The following is a 22684-nucleotide window of genomic DNA, read 5'->3' as shown; positions in this document are numbered from 1 at the left end:
AATACAAGCTAGCTTGTTATTTAGTCTATCTGACTACATAAAAGCTTTGCAAAAAGTCTAATCCAAGCAGTAACCACTTCTAGAAGCTCGTCACACCGACGTAAACGACAAGTGACGTGTGCGCGCGCGCGTACTGATGGAGCGCGTCCTCGTCACCGCACGATCCGCGCTATACTATATAAACCCAGCACATACCATCAGCCCCCACGAGGCACGACTCCCAGCTTCACAGTGTTCAACTCTACACCCAGGAGCTGAAGAAGGGGCGAAGACAACCAGAACATCAACTAACTGTGAGTAACTGGATCCAACATTAAACAGGAGCCATATATATATATATATATATATATATATATATATATATATATATATATATATATATATTGTGTGTGTGTGTGTGTGTGTGTGTGTGTATGTATGTATGCAAAATGTATTCAAAACGCACAAGCGTTGACGTTTATTAATCATAATGATGCTAACTTATATTACTTTGAGTTTTTGAAAGACGCAAGAACACACAAGTCAGTTTAGAAATAGAAAATCATCTTAAACACCATGAAACATCATGGAATACCACATTAATGGATGATTAATAGCTTCAATTACATAAAAATACTTTCAATTGTAAAACAAAATGTAAATATATAAGAAAACATGACGGCTTCAAGAGCACTTTTTTTGCTTTCACGGAAGATGAAAGTCTTTATTTCCCATTCTCAAAATGTTTCAGTGAAAAAGTTGTGCACTTCACTGCACTTTTTTGCTATACACTCATCTACAGATATCCTCAGTGTCTTAAATGAAAAAGTGATTACAGTGCACGCATATATATATATATATATTTATATATATATATATATATTTTTTTTTGTTCTTCACCCAAATCCCTTTAATGGTTTTATTTTCATTTGAATCCCATTTTCCTGTTGTAATCTCTTCAAAAGTTTCTATTAAACTTTCACGAGAATGTGTGTGTGTGTGTGTGTGTGTTTCTTCTAAACCTGTTTACTGAGTTATTTCTACCGGCTTACTGAATGTTCTTTTTTAATTAATTATTATTTCTCAGTTACTCTGACATCTGTGTTTCTCGTCATGGTTTGACTTTAGATGCGTCCTCGTGCAAACGTGTGTGTCGGCTGGGCCGCATGCATTTTGCTTGTTGTGTGTTTGTGCGTGCTGGCTGAAGGATATCCAACAAAGCCGGAGAACCCAGGAGAGGATGCACCTGTTGAGGAACTAGCCAAGTATTACTCCGCATTGAGACATTACATCAACCTCATAACGAGGCAGAGGTGAGCTGTGCAGATTGTCTTTCCCTGACTTATGGACAAGAAAAAACTCTGGAAAAAGTCTACTGTTGCATCTTGAGAAACAGGACGTTTTGCATGGAAGCCCTGCATGTTCTGTAAAATGTAATATAGACTTTAGATATAAAATGTTTAATACATTCCTCTAAAACAACACATGCCCAGCGCACAATGTTTCCAGGAACACACACACACACACAATATGTGCAAAATTCCAAGGAACCTTTGGAACATATAATCCTGCTATCCCATGCTAGCACAGTGTTTTGTATTCTGAATATGAATCACTCCTCCTACATCCTTTATCAAATCTTGTCATTTGAAGGACTGTAATCTACTGAATGAATTGCTGTCACTGTACTATGACTTATTATGCTGCAGGATAACCAACAGCGCTAAAATAATTTTTATTGAATTTGGAGGAAGCGATGGAAAAGAAATTCTTTGCATAAGTGGTTCTTGCTTCTGTAAAAAAAATTAGGCTACTTGTCTTGCCAGTGTACTCTTCAAAGACTGGTATTAATCCATGAAGAATATGCCACTGATTGTCTAATTAAGAGCCTTCCACTCATTGCCTTACAGATTAGGTTCTGTCTGACGCAGTTCTTTCACAGCGCAAAGATGTGCCAGCTGTGATGTAAAGCTGCAGCGGATTTATTTTAATTGGGTTCCTTGACAGATGAAAAAAATACTCTAATAATATTTGATTATGAAAAATACTTATGTTTTTTCAGTCTTCAAAAAACAGACACACAAGACACTGAAAAACCTTACAGAGAATGTGCCAAATGGCCATTTTTGTCCGATTTACATTGAACAAAATCATGAATAAACTAAAATGGATGTAATAAATGCTGAATGGTGAATAATTGCATAAAAAGTGTTGGCCAGACAAAACACTCTTCATAGCTAAACTTCTTCTGTCACCTTCCATCTGTCAGGTATGGCAAAAGGTCCAACACTGATGTATTAACCCCAGACCTGCTGTTTGGAGAGGCAGAGATACGACTGCAGTCCAGGTAAAATGTAGAAACTGACTCTTGACCTGGTGACATACTACTTATGGATTCACAAATAATGTAATTTGACCCTTTATTTTCTCAGTTTTGTTATTTGGACCTTATAAAATAAAACAGTAATAATAAAGTGTTTTGTTACTGCATTAATTGATTAATTTGTATATATATATATATATATAAAAGTATATGTGTGTTCTGACTTTTTTCCCATTCAGATATGATGACCCTTTGATGTGGTGATATCAGTGTAGACAAATATGTCTATGCTTGTTCAGTCAACATTTCCATCACTGTTAGAGGCAATAACTTATGACATCATCAAAAATGGCTACTTCCACCACTCCATTGCATTGAACTTTTTTGTTCTCATATGTGGTAAATCTCTAGCAAGCACAAGGCTACACCAAACTTGTTAGTTAAAGAGTTTGTAACAGTGTTAGGTCTGTTTAGAACATAACTGCATGGTTTCATCTACTGCTCATGAGATCATGAAACATCATTGATTTGCATGTAATTCCCAGCATCCCCTATGTATATACACAGTAGATATATAGACTTACTGTATTTATGTTTGTTGTCTGCAATGTAGCTGCACTAATAAAGAAAAAAACATTACTGACTGGTGTGGTATAAGTGTGATATTAAACCACTACATTTCGAAGAGCTGACTCTGATTTTTTAAAAATGTTTTATACACACTGAATTATTGGACATAGCACATGAGAGTTCACTTAATGTCTCTAATTATTTCAGAGTAAGCAGCTAAAGTCACCTTGATTATTCTGTTATTATTCTAATGGAAAAAAATGACACGTGTTATTTTGTGTACAGAAATCTTCCTAATGAATAATGAAAGTTGAAGTATTGTTCATGCAATTGTTAACCTCATATTTGGTATTTGTCACCAAAATGCACACAAATTATGTCTCTGCTATTCTTCTATGGTCAAACTGATTTATTATAATGAATATTTCTTCAGGGGGACATACATCAATAAAATAATTTTGACAGTTATATGCACAGATAGCTGTTATTTTCAACCAATACACTACTACACTATATGGCCAAAGTTTCTGGACACCTGGCCACTGGCCGACAGACGTGCTGAGGTGTGCAATTATTTTTCATAAATGCACAACTAAAGTAGTTCCAGTCAGGTCTTGACCGCCTTACAGTTCCATATCACTTCGCCAAATTAACTGAAACAACGGAAAAGTTTAGCCTACTGTCCACTGCAGCACACACATTTAACAAACAAAATGACAGAACATTTCAATTTTCCAGAAATATGTAGGTAATAATTGACGGCGGGCCATTGAATTATTAGAAAAATAATGCGCACCCGAGGTGGTAATGCGGCCACGGGGGGGGGGGGGGGGGGGGGGGGGGGCGAGAGAGAGAGAGAGAGAGAGAGAGAGAGCGCGAGCGGGCGCAGGTGTGATAAGGCGGTGAAAGTTATAATAATAATAATAATAATAAAACGAAGAAAAAAAAACTCTCTCTCTGACAAATGTCTTGCAATAAAACATCTGAACCATGTCCTGAGGTGTGGTAAGTGTGATATAAGCGGAATAATTGATTCCGGTCCGTTGAATTATTAGAATTATTGATATAATGGATTAGTCTGGAGAATGATTAACAGAATAAAAGGGGGGCTGATGGGAATGTAAATGCAGTACTGGTTTGGGAGAGCTATGAAGCAAGAGGAAGCTCCTTTATCAGAGGCAGGAGCATGGGCTTAATGAAACTGAAATATTCATTACACCTCGTGTAGTAATATCAGCGGTATTTTATGAAGAATAATCAACTTTATTATGCAGTCTGTTGAATGCATTGTTAGATACGCAGACATATCCAATCGGGAGACTTGTACCGAACAAAACAATATGATATGTCGTATTATTATGACACTAGCAACTAAGTGTTTTTCATTGCGGTGACGCCATTGGAGGGGGCGTGGTGTATCTTTAATGGCTGTCTGTTCAAAGTAATTACAGTGAAAGTGTGGTCATTTGTGTTTCCGTGTGTGTGTGTGTGTATACATACAGACACACAGTGCCCTCCACTAATATTGGCAACCTTGGTAAATAAGGCTGTGAAAAAAATTTATTTATTGTTTAACCTTTTGATCTTTTGTTAATTTTTTTTTTTTTTACAAAACTACTCTGCTCTCATGGATATCAAACAATTGCAAACTAAACACAGGTTTATAAGAAAAATTCTTGTTATTGACAATTATTAGCACCCCTATGAATTCATATGAAAAAATATATTTGAAGTATATTCCCATTGATATTTAAAATTTTTAGTACCCCTGGGTGACTAGGAACAGGAATTGTGACTTCCTGTTTCACAGGGGTATAAATATGAGTTAACACATAGGCCTAGGCCAAATTCCCTTAGTCATTCACAACAATGGGTAAGACCAAGGAATATAGCTGTGATGTGCGTCAAGAGGTTGTTGAACTTCACAAAATGGGAAGTGGCTATAAGAAAATGCCCATTTCCACCATCAGGTCAATAATTAAGAATTTCCAATCAACTAGAAATGTTATGAATCAACCTGGAATTGGATGTGTCTATATTGTCTCAACGCACTGTGAAGAGGATGGTTCGAGTGGCCAAAAAAACTACAAGGATCACACTTGGAGATTTGCAGAATTTAGTCACATCTTGGGGTCAGAAAGTCTCCAAAACTACAGTCTGAATTCACCTACATCACCACAAGTTGTTTGGAAGGGTTTCAAGAAAAAAGCCTCTACTCTCGTCCAAAAACAAATTCAAGCGTCTTCAGTTTGCCAGACACTACTGGAACTTCAAATGGGATCGGGTTCTATGTTCAGATGAAATCAAAGTAGAGCTTTTTGGCAATAAACACCAGAGGTTGTTTTGGTACACACAGAGGTAGCCATTTGGAAAAGTACCTCATGCCCATGGTTAAATATTGTGATGGCTTTTTAATGTGTTGGGTCTGTTTTTCTGCCATAGGACCTGAACATTTTGTTAGGATACACAGCATCATGGACTCTATCAAATATCAACAGATATCAATTGAACACCTGATCACCTCTGCCAGAAAGGTTAAAATGGGCCGTGGTTGGATCTTCCAGCAGGACAATGATCCAAAACATACATCAAAATTAACACAAAAATGGTTTACTGACCACAAAATCAAGGTCCTGCCATGACCATCCCAGTCCCCTGACTTGGAACCCATAGAAAATCTGCGGGGGTGAACTGAAGAGGAGAGCCCACTAGCGTGGACCTCGAAATTTTAAGGATCTGGAGAGATTCTGTATGGAGGAACGGTCTCAGATCTCTTGCCATGTATTGCCCAACCTCATCAGGCATTATAGGACTCAGAACTGTTATCTTGGTAAAGGGAAGTAGCACAAAATATTGACTAAAAGGGTGCCAATAATTGTTGCACATCTATATTTAACAAAGATTTTTTTTTAGAAACCTGTGTTTTGTTTGCAATTGTTTGATATCCATGAGAGTAGAGTATTTTGTGAATGTTTTTAAAGAAAAGATAAAAAGGTTAAACAGTAAAGACAATTTTTCACAGCCTTCTTTGCTCATATTTACCAAGGGCAATATTAGTGGAGGGCACTGTGTTATATATATATATATATATATATATATATATATATATATATATATATGTCATTTTTTTTTAGATCTGGATCTGCAATTTCAAGTTTCCATTACAATGTGAGCATGTCTGGCATTGCCTGTTGCTACCGGTAGGAGGCAGTGTTACTGGAGCATCCAGAGGCATTCGTGAACGCCAGCCACGTTTTGTCTCATCCTTTTAATCCTGTTTTACAGGTGAATTGATCTGTCCAAAGGGTCTCACGCCTGGGACCTGTAACATAAGTTTAATGACAAATAAAATGAAACTTTTAAAACATAAGGCTGTTGAAATTTAAATGATGAATGAATATATTGTATCTGCCATCATACCATCTGACTATTCAGTAACATTTTATGTATTTGAAGTCTGTGAAACGGGGCAAAGCAAACAAAAACAAAATAAAAGTTCTAAATAAAAAATAATTAAAAAAAAAAGAAAACAAATAAACAAAAAGAATAATGTTAGTATTGTTGCAGAACACAAATGTTCATAGAATACCCCAAAGTGTGAAGGTGTACATGTTGTAAATAATTATGTATTAATTTCAACATGAAGAAAATAATAAGGATTAATATTAATTATGTACACTGATTAGCCAGAACATTAAAACCACCAACCTAATATTGTGTAGGTCCCCCTTGTGCCACTAAAACAGCTCTGACCCGTCAACCCATGGACTCGACAAGATCTCTGAAGGTGTGTCCTAGTATCCAAATGGTAAATGGCGCACTTATATAGCGCTTTTATATATATATATATATATATATAAAAAATTACACTGTGTCTTATTCACACACACAAGTGGTAGCAGAGCTGACATGCAAGGCGCTAGCTTGCCATCAGGAGCAACTTGGGGTTCAGTGCCTTGCCCAAGGACACTTCGGAATGTGGAGTCACGTGGGACGGGAATCAAACCGCCAACCCTACGATTAGAGGACAACCCGCTCTACCACCTGAGCCACAGCCACTTTAAGTCCTGTGCAAGGTGTTGCAAAGTGGCGCCTGCATAGATTGGACCACAACATGTTATACAGTCATGTGAAAAAATAAGTACACCCCATGGATTTTTATTATTTTTTTTTACACATATTTGGACAAGCTTAAACATTTGATCCTCTTTGAAACAGTGCATATTAACGAAGTTGATAAACTATCAAATGACACATAAAATTGACTTTTTTGTACTAATTTTCATAATTTAAATGAACAAAAAACAGATCAGGCACAAGGAAAAAGGAAGTACACCCTACATTGATCACACCTTCAAATCTATAAAATTAGTATTAAGTGTTCAAGATTGGATGCCAATGATTAGAGCCTGCGTAAGGAGTGCAGGTGGAACCTGTCTTATTTATACCCCTCTCTATACACCTTGATTTGTTTTTCTCTGAAACCAATTGAGAGTCTCCTTTGCTGTATACTTTGGATCATTGTCCTGCTGGAAGGTCCACACACGTCTCATCTTCATCATCCTGGTGGATGGCAGCAGATTCTTCTCAAGAATCTCCCGCTAAAGGGCTCCATTCATCGTTCCTTCAATTATATGAAGTCTGCCAGTACCATGTGATGAAAAACAGCCCCACACCATGATACTTCCACCTCCGAACTTCACTGTTGCTATAGTGTTTTAGGGTGACGTGCAGTGCCATTTCTTCTCCAAACATGGTGTGTAGTATAAAAGACAAATGTTCAATTTTGCTCTTGTCTGACCAAACTACACTCTCCCAGTATTACATAGACTTGTCCAAATGAGTTGTATCAAACTTTAAACGAGGTTCGACATGCCTTTTCTTTAGTAATGGAGTCTTGCGGGTGAGCGTGAGCACTGGAGTGCATTGCCTATTGTTTTTTCAATGGCACCTGCTGCCTCCAAGTGTTTCAGGAGCTCTTTCCAAGTGGTCATTGGCTCTTGGGCTACTCTTCTAACCATTCATCTGACTCCCTGGTCAGAAATCTCGCAAGGAGCTCCTGTGCGTGGCCGGTTGATGATGGAGTGATGTTGCTTCCACTTGCAGATAATGGCCCCAATGGTGCTTACTGTAGGATTCAGAAGTTTTGAAATACGTCTGTATCTGATTCCATCAATATGTTTCACAACAATAAGGTTGCGAAGGTCTTGGGAGAGCTCTTTGCTTTTACCCATCATGAGATGTTTCTTGTGTGACACCTTGGTAACGAAAAGACTTTTTATAGGCCATCAATATACTAACCCAGCTGATATTAATTTGCACAGATAGGTGTATAATTACTTACGGATTTCAGCTGGTTCCTTGCCATACCTTGCCTTGGAGAACTGCTTTTTCATAGAATGTTCAATACATTTTTCATGTGTCATTCCACTTTATTACACATAACTTTATTGATGGACTTTAATGTTGTGAATTCTTTAACTTTCCACATTTTTTGAGTTAATACCGATGTCTGGTGAAAATTTCATGTGAATAGCTTCATTAGAAATATATTTACTGAAAAAAATGTTGATGCATCCAATACTTATTTCCCCCACTGTATAAGTTATATATAAAATAGCGATTTTCTTACCTTCGTACTTGTATGGATGAAGCATAGAGTTAAGCCTTTGTTTAGCTTGCTAGATGAGGCTTTGCCAGTATTCCAAAATATCTGTAAACTCTTACAGACCCCGACAGTAAAATTACCTCCATTGTAAGTATATTGAATGAACCTGAAATGTACAAGCAGTACTAGGAAGAACTCAAAAGTATTTGTGCAATAAGCCCATAGTGGAAATAACTACCCAGGTTGAGGTGAACAGTGACATTTTCCATGTCTTAAGGTTATATATAGGGGGGAGGGGGGGGGGGGGGGGTCTGAGACCACATTTAAAAGCTGAGATTTTTTAAAACTGTAAATAAACAGTACATTTTTTAATTTTGAAAAACAAAGAAAGAAATCTGCAACATTTTTACTGTTCAATATTCAATATGTTGCGCGATTTCTAGGTCGTTATATAAATTTAAGCAAATTTGTAGTATTGACTATGTTAACTCCTTTGTACAAAAGTCCTTTCCCTTCCATTAAAGCACACATTCAGTTGACACACCTATGGATTTGATCTAACATGGACCGTCAAGCTTGTGGAGTCTGTGTCATTAAAGCAAAACCTTCCCTGTACCGGTCATAACACTTTGTAAAACTACGCTTTAGAGATGAAGTTGTGCAGTAAGAGTAAATTTCGACACTACACAGTTTCCGGTTCTGAAACCTTTCACCACATAGCCGTTGAACGCACCCCTGTTCCTGTGTGACTGCCAACCATAAAGTCCTGGAAACACATCGCTGCTGCTCTTGTTTGTTGAACTGTTTGGCTGGATCAAGGTAACAACATCTACATCACCACACCAACTGAATACAATTAACAAAATGCACTTGTAACGAACTGTGAAACGAGAAGACCTCTTGATTGTTGTGTCGCTGTTGTCTGCATGGTTAGCTGGTCTGGTGAGTAAACTACTAGATACTGTTCAAGTTAGCCAGTTAGCTAGCCAGCTAGCATAATGCTAAGCGACAGATTTTAACATATGAAAGAGTTACATGTATAAACACAAATGCCGTAGTAATGGTCTGAGGTGTTTTTTGCTTAGTGTTGCCATGCTGGATTAATAGAAACGATGCTAGCTAATGTAGATATCATTTGGCGTGTGTGTATTGAATCAGCTGTAAGATCTCCCAGTGAGAAGCAAGTTTTACACAACCTCAGCAAAAAAAAAAAAAAAACACAAGTGGTGTGAACAGCCTGACATCTCCTAACTCAAGAAGAATGAAGGTGATCATGTTTGATATTTTTGTTGACTGAGTTAAAGAAAGATGAATAGCATTAAAACTGGCACCCTGTTATGAACCAGATTCTTATTTAGTGCAGGAATGTATAATATAGAGCAGTGCTTCTCAAACCTGTCCTGGAGGACCCCCAGCACTTCACATTTTGTATGTCTCCCTCATCTTAATACACCTGATAACTCATCAGCTCATTAGTACAGACTACAAGACCTGAATCGTGTGTGTCAGATAAGGGAGACATACAAAACGTGCAGTGCTGGGGGTCCTCCAGGGCACCTTGAAGAACCCCTGATATAGTGGGTATACATTGACGTCACGTTCCTACCGGAACACACCCCCTCGACCGTACTGAGTGGTAAAACATTCAGCAAAATGGCTGGTTTTGATAGGGGAAGCTGTGAAAACACTAGTATAACTAACGATTATCAGCTTAAATTAAAGGCAGTTGGATTCAACAGTGACCCTAACAGCTTGCCTAAGAATCTGTGGTCCATGGACATTGGCATGTGACCAGAAATCAGTTTTCCCGACATTCATATGTGCCTGATTTCGGGGAAATACATTAAGCAAAGCCTGAAGGCATACAAAAGCCTTGAAGCTTGGTCCTAGTTCAAGGTGGGATATGTTGCAGTAATTAAAGTGACAAGAACACCAATAAACATTCTGGTTGTATATGGACAGATACGTGCAAATATTTTAATTTTATTCTATAATTTTATCTGGTAAACCGTAAGCTAGATAGTCCAAGTTTGTTTGTAACTAACACTGTCCGATAATGAATGAGCCCCCATTATTCATTAATGGAAATAGGCAGCCTTTAGAAAGAAATATGTAGCAAATTATTCATTGTTGTACAACATGAATACAACATGAATACCACATGCCAAAAGAACTTACACTTACACTGCTCCACTTGGTAAAAAAGGAGTGAATGTGTTTGTTTTTTTTTGGCACTCTGTAAAGAGATAGCTCTTGTTGAATCTGTTAACACAATTGATCTCACAATAGCTTTTTCCATTTTAGATGTGTTTTTTCTGTGTTTTCATGGAATTCACGCTGCTTTTTGCAACTCAGTGGGCGTGACCATGGCGAGTTCCGGCTACCATGACATCGCATGCATACCCTCTATAATACGAAGTCCTATATGTGAAGCTCAATTACAAATCACTAATGATCTGTTACTGTTCTTCTCCATACCCTGTAGCTCAAGGCTGTAGATTTGTGTGGTAGTTATTTTAAGCCTGTCCTCCTTCCTAACATGTAGGAGTCTAGATTTTAACAGAATTACAGAATCAAAATGGCTGAAATTCTATTAATACCAAATAAACATGCTTAGCTAATATTTCACCAAACAGCAACCCAGGAAAGACACTAAGACACCAACAACAGCTTAAACTAACATGTAGTAAAGCGTGTTGTTGTTTTTGGGGTTTTTTTAATCCATAGAATCCATTGTGATTTTGGTCCATTTTGACATCATTTATTTGGTGCAGATTTACCATTCATACTGTGAATCTCCCTTTCTACCACATCCCAGAGGTGATCTATTGGATCTGTTGACTGTGGAGGCCACTGAAGTACACTGAATTCACCATTTTGTGTTCATGGAACCAGATTGAGACAACTTGTGCTTTGTGACATGGGGCATTATCATGCTGGAAGTAGCCATTATAAGGTGGTAAATTCTGGCCATAAAGGGATGCAATAATACTGAATGCATAATTGCATGAATGAACAAGCGTAATAAAGTGTCTGTTGAGTATATTTACTGTATCTTATTGTACACATTTAAATAATGAGCCTAATGCAGTCATGCTGAAAGTATTGAACAGTAAGGCCAATTCTGTTGTTTTCACGATACATTGAAGACATTTGGGTTTCAGATCAAAAGATGAAAACAAGACGATGGATCAGAATTTCATTGCCTTATATTTTACATCTAGATGTGTTGGAAAACTTAAAACATAGCACCTTTGGTGGCAGACCATCCGATATTTAGGTGAGCAAAAGTAAGGAACAGATACTCTTAAAGTAAATAATACTTAATATTTGGTTGCATATCCCTTACTTGCAATAATTGCATCAAGCCAATTTAATTTTTCTGTTGCATTTTTCTGTTGTGTTGCTTTTCCAGGCTTGTACTGCAGCTTCATTCAGTTATTTTGTTTGTTTGTTTGTTGTTTTTTTGGAAGGGGGGGGGGGGGGGGTCTTCTCTTCAGGAGGTGAACTGCTGCTCAACTGGGTTAAGGTCTGGTGATTGACTTTGACAGTCTAAAACCTTCCACTTTTTCCCCTGAAAGAGATCCTTTGTTGTATTGATAATGCTTTTTGTGTCTTGTTGCATGATGAAGTTCCTCCCAATTAGATTGGATGCATTTCTGTGTAAATTGGAAGACAAAATGTAGACTTCTGAATTATTTTTTATTCCTCCATCATGAGTTACATCATCAATAAAGGTTAGTGAGCCTGTTCCAGAAGCAGCCATGCAAGCCCAAGCCATGACACTACCTCCACCATGTTTCACAGATGAGCTTGTATGTTTTGGACTTTGGCCTTTCCGTCACTTTGATAGAGGTTGATTTTGGTTCCAGAACTTTTGTGGCTCATTTCTATATTTATTTTTTGTGAATTATAATCTGGCTTTCTGAATCTTACTGTTTGAGAGGTTTGCATCTTGTAGTATGGTCTCTATATTTCTGCACTTGAAGTCTTCTTCAAAAGGTGGATTTTGAAACCTTCACCCCTGCCCTGTCAAGGCTCTTGGTGATCTCACTGTTGTTTTGGGGTTTTTCTTCACAGCTGTCACAATTTTTCTACCACAAACTGTTGTTTTCCTTGGCTGACCTGTTCCATGTCTGGTTGTTAGTACAACAGTGTTTTTTTTTTTTTTTTGTTTTTGTTTTTTGAGGGGGGGGGGGGTTCCTTTTTTCTTTTTTCTTTTTTTTTCAGGAAATTCCAGATTGTTGTATTGACTATGCCCAATGCTTGTGCATGAGTTTCTCCTCTTTTCTCAGCTTCAAAATGGCTTGCTTTTCTCCCATAGGCAGCTCACTGGTCTTCATGTTGGTTTATAATTTTTAACAACAAATGCAGTCTTCATAGGCGAAACCTAGGGCTCAAAGTAGACATTCAGAGCTATTAATTTAACCATTAATTTATCAGGCCACACCTCGGCAGCAAGAAACACCTATCAGTCACATGTTCCAATATTTTTGATCACTTGAAAAAAATGGGTGAATTCAAACAGAAGGTTCCATGTTCTAAGTTGTTTAACACATCTGGTTGTAAATATGAGGAAATTAAAGCTGAAATTGTTATCTATCATCTCATATTCATTTTTTTATCTCAAACACAAATGTCTTCAATGTATAGTGAAAACAATAGAATTGGCCTTGGTGGTCCAATACTTTCAGAGGGGCTGTATTTGAATTATGTTGATTAAAATACATGCGTATACATCTGTTCTGATGGGGTCTATGTAATTTATATTATAGTTAAAGGCATTCCTGGCCGCAAACATTTTGAGAATCCCTGTTACAGATGATGCAGCAAGCCTCAACAGTCACTAATATAGTATCAGCTCAGCTCCTAAGTGGTCAGCAGTGCAAAGTGACAGAACACAAGGGAGAGTATTGTAGGAAAATATTCAGCAGTTTACTCGCCAATTAGGTGTGTAATTGTAATTAAAAAGAAGCATAAACAATATTTATCAGCCTTCATTTTTCAGCTAACAACATTCTTTTGGTGGTAATGTTTTTGCTTCATGTTTGTTAATCTTAATGTTTTTGGTAATGTGCATTTGCTTGTTTAAAAAAAGAAAAGAGAGCGAGAGAGATGTGCTAAGATCAGCCTAGCAGATTATGCTGATTTCTTTTAAAAGATAAATGTGGTATCTTCACAGTCAAGCATGATCTCAACTTTACTGTAAAGGTACAGTAGGTAATATGAGCTAGTGTTTTGTGTAGGCTGTTGGGAACATATTGGAGAGGTCACTATAGGGTCAGGCAGAGCAACATGGTCGTATTTCTCTCTGTTGCATAATTAAACCCAGGCCCTCCACCTGTGATTTTATTGCTCGATTAAAACACTTGTTCACTGACAAAAGATGATGATGATTGTCTCCGTGATAGCCCGTAATATATAGCTGCAATTTATATATTATCCTTTTAGCTTGAAGCTCATGTGATTTAATCTGTACAGTACCTTTTCATGAATTTTATGTAAATACTAGTGCCAAGTATTGTGTTTTATATTTATGTTTCTCTCTTAGGCAATTTGTCAAATGGATCAAACTGAGTATGAGATCCCAGGACTGATCAGCATACCAGAGGTTGGGAGTGGTTCAAATTCCAGCTGCCATTCAGTTTAGACCTACCCAAATGCCCTGATATTTCCCTGGTGGATTCAGTGGTGGTCACATTTAGATCTATTTTGGATATCTTTATTACCATCTGTAGTCATGCCCTGATCTGCAACAATTTCCTTTAGCTTTATGTTCTGCTTTTTCTGGTTCTTCTGGTTTTTGCCAGTCATCCTACTAATACTGAACTCGAACTTGGAGCTCCAGTCCACACAACACACTTACAGGTTTATCTTTAATCCTATCCTCTCAGTCCATTCCACCGGCCTTAGTGGTGGTAGCCAACATAGCTGCTGGACTACAGCAATGCTTGGCTGTCTGCTGCGAGGTAGGAGCATGTCTCAAAGGCTGAGTGTTTTTCTCTTACTCTTTGGCCTGGCCTGGTGCCTGCTGCTGCTGCATTACACCATTACACAGCCACGGCACCAAAGCAGTGCCGAACTCCGCCAGCAGATACTGGAGCTGAGCCAGCGCTATGTCAAAGCTCTCAGTGCGGAGAACAATGAGCTTGCACGGCCACACAACCCCTCAATGGCTGGATATGGTAAGCTCAGATGCTTCACTGTTGGATACTTGACTTGTATTCTGACTGGCTTATGAGTTGCCTTTGATAAAAGCAAATTAGTGTGCAAAAGCACGTGAGAAAGGACAACATTTCAGTCTTTTTATTAAATACTTTATCTGCAGAAAATACTGTGCTGTAGTACACAATTTTTCCAGTTTTCAGGTCATCTCTCTTGTATTGTGTACTACAGCATAACTTACCCTCTGCAGTTATTATTAAGGTTGCACTGTGGTTATTCACTGTACTTGTGTATACATAAATCCTGACTTATCCACTCACTGTCCATTTTAGAAGGAACACCTTTACACCTGCACAATGCAACCAAACATGCAGATACAGCTCAGCTTCAGTTAATGTTCATATCAAACATCAGAATGAAGAAAAAGTGTGATCTTTGTGACTTTGATTGTGGCATGGATGTTGGTACCAGAATGGCTGGTTTGAGTTTTTGAGTATTGAGCATTGCTGTATTGGGTATTGCTGTTCTCCTGGGATTTTCACACATAACAGACTCTAGAGTTTGCATAGAATTGTGTGAAAAACCAAAAAAACCCATTGTGAGCAACAGTTCTGTGGGTGGAAACACCATGTTGATAAGAGAGGTCAGAGGAAAATGGCCAGGTTTCCTCTGACCAGGTTCGAGCTGACCGGAAGGATATAGTAAGTCATATAATCACTCTTAGCAACCGTGGTGAGCAGAAAAGTATCTTGGCATGCACAAAATATTGAACTTTGAGGTGGATGGGCTACAACAGCAGAAGAACACATCAGGTTCCATTCCTGTCAGCCAAGAACAAGAATCTCAATTCATGGGCACAGGTTCATTGAAACTAGACAGTTGAAGATTGGGGGGGGGAGAGTCCCCTGGTCTTTTTCCAGTCTTCAACTGTCCAGTTGAGCCTTAGATTATTTTTCTTGGCTGAAAGTAGTGGAACCTTATGTAGTCTTCTGCTGTTGTAACCCATCCACTTCAAGGTTTGATGTGTTCTATATTCTGAGATGCTTGTCTGCTCACCACAGTTGTAAAGAGTGCTTATTTGAGTTACCATAGATTCCCTTCAGCTCAGACCAGTATGGTGATTCTCCTCTGATCTCTCTTGTCAACAGGGTGTTTCAGCCGGCAGACCCTCCTGCTCACGGGATGATTTGTTTGTTTGTGTTTGGCACCATTCTGTGTAAACTGTAGAGACGTGTGTGTGTGTGTGTGTGTGTGAGAAATTCCCAGGAGATCAGCAGTTTCTGAAATACTCAAACCAGCCCATCTTGTACCAACATCCATGCCATTGTTAACGTCACAGAGACTACGTTTACATGGACCGCAATAATCTAATTATTGACCTTAATCTAAGTAAGGTAATAATGTGATTAAGGTGTTTACGTGAGTCGCTTTTAGAATACTCCTGTCATGTACCCGTTTTACATGTTATAGATCATAATTAGATTAAGAGCCCGCATTATTACGTCACTGCGCCACGCTGTTCGACGTCACTCCAACATTTCACATATCAACATACAGTTCGTTTTCGTTATGGTACCGTATACAGTTTTGGGTGTTTTTATTAAATTTTTTATGAACGCTTTAAGTGCAGTTAATTATTTGTCATGCTGTACGTGCAAATAGACGACTGCTTGAAGCCGTGGGTGCATCTCAAATCGCATACTTACCTACTGTATAGTAGCCGAGATACATGTATTTTTCCCCACTACAGGCCTATAGTAGGCAAGCATGCAGTTTGGGACACAGCTGAACTCTCTTGTTCGTCGTAAAACGTGAAACTGCCGTGTGTGATCGTGTCCTGTCGCAAAATGCGGTGAAAACGCTCACACAACGTTCATAATGTGATTAAGGTGTTTACATGTCTGTAATGCACGTCCATAATACGATTAAAACAGGAGTAATCCACCTGTCTTAATTCGATTAGAGCTTAATTAGATTATGACCATAATTAGATTAAGGTTGCTGTTTACATGGTAGTTTCTTAATCAAAATATGGTCTTAATTAGATTAAGAGTGGATCATTGTTGTCCATGTAAACGCAGTCAGAGATCACATTTGTTCCCCATTTTGATGTTTGACGTGGACATTAACTGAAGCTCTTGTCCTGTGTCTGCATTATATTTTGCATGGGTCTGCTGCCACATGATTGGCTGATTAGATAACTGCATGAATGTACAGCTGTTCCTATTAATGTGGATTGTGAGTGTATCTTGGTCGAAAATGGGAATAAAGTCATTTGGTGTTAGGACTATTGGACATGGTGTTAATTTACTGCAATTGTACATACACTCAATGGAAAGGGACCGCCATTGCACCAACACTGACCAAATATTGTTTGTATGGTGGACCATTCTCCGCAGTGCTATGACACTAAATGACATTATAGTGGCAGTTCAAAGGGTGTAGTGGTGACAGGAGTGTAACAGTTACAGCATAATTATTGGCATTTCTAAACACCTTACTGTCACTGCAGGATTGAGAAATAGTCTTTCAGCCAAAAAAACAGTTCCGTTCTCTAAAACGATTCATTGCTTGAGGGCTAAAGGATGGCTCACGCATTGTGCATGGAAATGAGTGCTCTATGGTCTCTAAGTCTAGACAGTGTTTTAAAACACCAGCATTGCTGCTGCACCTGATACATTTGTGAAGTCAACCTATATAGTAAGCTTACAGTAGGAGAGTGCAACCAAGCAAAGTACTTATTAGCAAAATAATTGTGTAAGTAAAACTGGTGAGACCTTACTTTTAGTGGCAGGGGTTTTGTTTCAATGTGCTTGGATTGTTTGGCAAAGAGTTACCCAGGTTGTGTAACATGTTTTAACTTGAACCCAGCAGCTGTGAGAGAAGCTGCATTTTGTAACTGATATTAATCAGTCAGTGTTCTGAGGACATCAAAACAGATGCATGAATTCAATTATGTGATTATTTAATAAATTTTCTAGCCAGAGTTTAAATATTAATTTCTATATGAAATATTTTGTTTCCTTCTACCGCAGCTGATCTGAAAAGGACCATTGCCGTGCTATTGGATGACATCTTGAACCGTTTGGTCAAGCTGGAGAACAGGCTGGATGCTACAGTGAACACCTCAGTGCACAGCCCTTCTCACATGACAGGGACTGTCATACACAGATCCACTAAACAGAATGAATCAGGCACAAACACTCACAGCAGTCAGCTGCAGCCACAGCCACTGACGTAATCTGGGAGCTAGTGGCTTATGGGTGGCACCAATGACTCTACGGTTGCACCATGACTCCAAGACTGATATGTTGTCTGTCGGTGTGTGTGTATAGTGTATATAATTTTTTCCTATTATGGATGTATCCAAATATGAATACATTATTCATATTGTTGAATTGAACAGATAATGCGTCCTAAATTAAATCTGTATACAGATCCAAATTGTAGGCATATTTTTGTTATTATTATTATTTGTTTTTTGTTTTGTTTTTTAAGAAAGGTTGCCAACTTGCTTCAGACTCTGTATCCATTGGTACTGCGACTATCCCAAAATTTTTAGGCATGTGAAAAGTGTCTAACTTTTCCTTTCTTAGTCTTTTTGTGGAAAACAAGTTAACGGGTATGCTAATTTCTGATTTGCAGTACACAGCCATTATATGAGGAACCTGGCAACCATGCTCCAAGGACATAGTTCATTTATGTGAAACAAACAGAAGGTGCAGTATTCATATTTTACCAAACCGGAAATAAATTTGATAAAATATTATTAGATGGCTATTGTTGTCAAATGTAAACAAGAGTTTCTTGATTTGGGAAAGACATCACTGCTTTGAAATAGCTACTCGGCCACATTAGATAGAAGATATAAAGCTTGTTGGAAAGCTTATACAGGGTGTGCAGATCAGGAATTGAATAAAGTTATGTTCTGCAAATTGCTATTTGTTGTTAGAATTTGTGAATTAAAAATGACTTATTATTCCAGCAGCCCTGTCTTTTCCATGTTTCCAGGGCTTTGTGATAAAGGGCGTTTTTTAATGTTAAAACTATTTTAATGCTTTTATGCATCAGCATTGCAATGCATTATTGGCTCATTGGATAATTTTCATAAATGAGTAGGAGCACAGTTCCTATTAAAATAGTCAGTGAGTATGTAGAAGAGAAGATAATACTTTATTAATCCCCAGATGGAGAAATTAGGGTGTCCCAGCAGCAGCCAAAAAAGAGAAAAGAATATGATGTTAGATAAGCACATATTATGTGCTTTAAAAAAAGCACATGCAAATCAAGTGAATTTTATATTTGGATTAATGAAGGCTTGATGTGAGACAACAGTGTTCATTAGGAACTAGTTCAAGATATAAATAATACATTTATAAATTTATCCCTAATGAGCAAACCAGATGTGACCGCGGTGAGGAAAAACTCCCTGAGACGATATGATGAAGAAACCTTGAGAGGATCCAGACTCAAAAGAGAACCCATCCTCTGCTGGGTGACAGCAGATAGTGTGATTATAAATTATTCCCTTCTAAAACTGTGTACGACGTGGTCAAAAAGTACAACTGTGTAACCAGGAAATTCATAACAGTTTTGACATCAAGTCTATTTTCTTGAAGTTATCAACTGTTCACTGTTGGAGACTTGAGTGCAAAACTATTTGTAGCAATTGCAGTCCAAAATCTATCATAGCAATTGTGGTTCTAAGCTATATTCATGGTTTTAAGTGATACCATCCTCAGTATCCTCATTGATATTTGCTGTCCTTCTGGGGCCATCCTCAGCAATAGTAAGTGATTGCCATGGAAAACAGAAGGGGTCAGGATCACAGGTATCTCAGGAGTAGCATGTGTAGATTGAGTGAGAGAGAGAGGTTATTAGGTATACTAATTGTTTTGTAATGGTTAAGGACAATGCACTTTGCATGAGTGCAAGTAGGGAACTAAAACTAAAAGGGAGAGCCAGAAGGTAAAACAGACATGAGGGCACCCTGTCACATAAGGCGGCCAGCCACTCCCCCATCAACAAACCTGAGTGAACGTGTGAGGATTTCCAGGTGACACCATCCAAATATCCTAGTTCACCACAACATTCTATGCCTGTGAACCCTTTAGACCTGCTCCTTTACCTTTAAGAAAACAACTGTTAAGAAAAGGCTTGACTATACAAATATGTTTTCAGCCTAGACTTAACCACCTAGTCACGAACACTAATTGTAAGACTGTTCCATAATTGTGTTGCTAGGTAAGTAAAACCTCTGCCCTCTGCTGTAGCCTTCACTATTTGAGGTACCAACAAATAACCTGCACCTTTTGATTGAAGTATGCATGGCATATCTTAAAACACCAAAAACTTTGCTCAGGTACTGTCGTGCAAGACGATTCAGTGCTTTATAGATCAATAGTAGTACTTTATAATCAATGTGAAATTTTACTGGGAGCCAGTGCAGTGTGGATAAGATGTGGGCATATCTTCTGGTTCTAGTAAGGACTTTTCCAGCTGCATTCTGGACTAACTGGAGCTTGTTTATTCACTTACTGGAACATCCAGAGAGTAAGGCATTACAATAACCTAGAGGTAACAAAAGCGTAAACTAGTTTTTCTGCATCGTGTAGTGACATTATGTTTCTTATCTTAGCAATAATTTCTGAGATGAAAAAATGCTATCCTTATCTACATGAGCTTCACATGAAAGACTTAAGTCAATAATCATACCAAGATCTTTTACTGCTGCACATGATAAAACTGTCTGGTGTTGAGAGAACAGGATAGGTCCTGAATCATGTGCACACCAAGAAACTTGGAGCTTTTGACTCTCTCCACAATTGTTCCAGTGATGTGCAGTGGTGAGTGGTCCACTTGGGTTCTCCTGAAGTGGACAATCATCTCTTTAGTCTTATCAACATTAAGAGATGGGATTGTCTCTACACAATTCTGCGAGCTGGTTCACCTACTCCCTGTATGCTGACTCATCATTGTTGCTGATGAGGTTCACAACTGTAGTGTCATTATCAAACTTGATGATGTGATGAGAAATTAACTTTGCAGCACAGTCATGAATTAGCAGGGTAAACAGAAGTAGACTGAGCATGCAGCCCTGCGGGGCACCGGTGTTCAGTGTGGTGGTGCTGGAGGTGGAGTTGCCAATCATGACGGACTGGGGACTCTCGGTCAGAAAATCCAGGATCCATTTGCAGAGTGAGGTGTTTTAACCCAACAGGCTCAGCTTTGTTGTCAGTTGTTGTGGGATGATTGTGTTGAATGCTGAACTGAAGTCTATGAACAGCATCCTTATGCAATTGTCCTTTTTGTCTAGATGGGTCAGAGACAGATGGATGGTAGTTGTAATGAAGTTTTGACTCATAAATGTTGACATGTATTTATAATGCAGTTTAAGAAGACAGATTCATATCATGGAAAGCAGCATATTCATGCTTTTCTGAAAGAAAACGATTTAATATAAATGCAAAAATGGCTTGAGGTGCCGACATTTTAGATAGTTGTAGTCAGAACGATTAGCACATTAAAACCCTGGGACCATTGGTAGCAAAATTGCAATGGTTTTTTAAAGAAATATAATAATATCATATATTCATTAGGTATTAGTAAAGATGACATAACAATAGCTGACATAGTGTAACTTTTGAAAAAAATATTACAAGTATAGCTTTGTGTTCAATTGTAGTGTGAACTTCTACTTCATGTCTGAAAAACAGTTTGTTTGTTTGCAACACTAATGCACATTTGCAACATTTCCCCAAAATTCACCCCCACAAAAAAATATTATTTATTTATTTTTCTTCACTAAAACATTCAAGGAGATTTCCCCCCTCTTAATACCAATGTTCGGGTCTCTGTGAGTTCAGATATGACCACCACTTGAAAATAAGTGGACTTCAGGTTTTAAAAAAATAAATTAAAAATAGAATATATATATATATATATATATATATATATATATATATATATATATATATATATATATATAAGATATGAAAATGTATAATATGGTCCTTATGTTTTATCATTGTTTTTAATAATTTTAAAATAAAATTTAAATGAAGGTTTTAACTGTTTTCCACTTTTCCAGGATGATGCTAAGCCTACATGCAGTGTAAACTCTGCAAATTCACCAGTTCAAGTCAAGATGTCCTTCTGAAGCACTATCAGCTTCATCACAGGACCGTTTTCAACTGGCCTTGCATTCACACGGAGTGTGTTTGTGTTTTCAGAACAGCAGGGGCTTTAAATCCAAGCTTTCTAGATTGCACTGCATCTATATAGATACTACACATACTCACCAAAACTGGACAGTTTCTTCAATTTTCCACTTTGAGTGAGTCTGTGCTCATGATAGCCTCAGATTCCTGTTCTTGGCTGACAGGAGTGGAACACATAGAAATCATATTTCTCCCCATTCTGATGTTTGATGTGAACATTAATTGAAGCTCTTGATCTGTATCTGCATGAATTTATACATTGTGCTGCTGCCTCTTAAATGTCAACTAACTAAATTCCCAATTGCATTTAATGAGAGCCTTCTTAGCTATAGAAAGGCTCTTAGTGTTGCTAGATCAGCATATCTTTCCTAGTTAACGGAGGATAACAAAAATAAGACTAGATTCTTATTCAATTCAGTAGCAAAGTTAAATAATAGGAATAGGTTAAATAAAAGAATATTAGACCACCACAGAAGCATACACACAAGTCAGTATGTTGTAATGATGAAAATATTAGGCAAAAAACTCTAACTTAAGACTAAGTTAAAAGACTATTAACTTAAATTCAGGTAATTTGAGGTGACCATGTAGATGACAATATAACCACATCAGATCAAAAATTAGAATGCTTTATTCCCCTCCAAAAGACCATTAATTTCACTAATTTCCTCTTCAAAATTAATTTGTGTACTAGATCCCTTACCTACACATTTCCTCAAACAGATTCTACCAGAAGCAATCAAATCTGTATTAAAATTAATCAGTTCTTCCCTTAGCTCTAGCTGTGTATGTAAATCTTTGCTTAAACTAGCAGTAATT

The 22684-nt window shown here is 37.8% G+C and overlaps 2 protein-coding genes across 3 annotated transcripts; both read left to right on the top strand.

Moving 5' to 3' along the window:
• The first annotated feature begins 209 nt into the window (after window positions 1-209).
• npy (neuropeptide Y) lies at window positions 210-2929 on the top strand. Its single transcript, NM_001200087.1, is given in 4 exon segments — window positions 210-293; window positions 1108-1292; window positions 2249-2326; window positions 2542-2929. Coding segments are annotated over 3 exon segments (288 nt in total). The 5' UTR covers window positions 210-293; the 3' UTR covers window positions 2567-2929.
• A 6107-nt stretch (window positions 2930-9036) lies between these two features.
• ccdc126 (coiled-coil domain containing 126) lies at window positions 9037-18632 on the top strand. Of its 2 annotated transcripts, none has more exons than XM_017482473.3 (3): window positions 9037-9299; window positions 14032-14665; window positions 17681-18632. In XM_017482473.3, the coding sequence occupies exons 2-3, from the start codon at window positions 14254-14256 to the stop codon at window positions 17884-17886; spliced, it is 618 nt and encodes a 205-aa protein (XP_017337962.1). In that variant the 5' UTR covers window positions 9037-9299; window positions 14032-14253; the 3' UTR covers window positions 17887-18632. The 2 variants fall into 2 exon arrangements, with proteins under 2 accessions (XP_017337962.1, XP_047015070.1); XM_047159114.2 differs by having other exon boundaries at window positions 9039-9422.
• The last annotated feature ends 4052 nt before the right edge of the window (window positions 18633-22684 follow it).

Source organism: Ictalurus punctatus, chromosome 12 (assembly GCF_001660625.3).
Source record: "Ictalurus punctatus breed USDA103 chromosome 12, Coco_2.0, whole genome shotgun sequence".
NCBI lineage: Eukaryota > Metazoa > Chordata > Actinopteri > Siluriformes > Ictaluridae > Ictalurus > Ictalurus punctatus.
This window is presented reverse-complemented; position numbering and strand designations above follow the sequence as displayed.

Excerpts from the sequence above, each read along its gene's own strand:
- ccdc126 (XM_017482473.3), top strand. The coding sequence starts at position 14,254 with ATGTTCTGCTTTTTCTGGTTCTTCTGGTTTTTGCCAGTCATCCTACTA. Across the intron at positions 14,666-17,680 it reads CCCCTCAATGGCTGGATATG|CTGATCTGAAAAGGACCATT; the intron begins GTAAGCTCAGAT and ends CTTCTACCGCAG.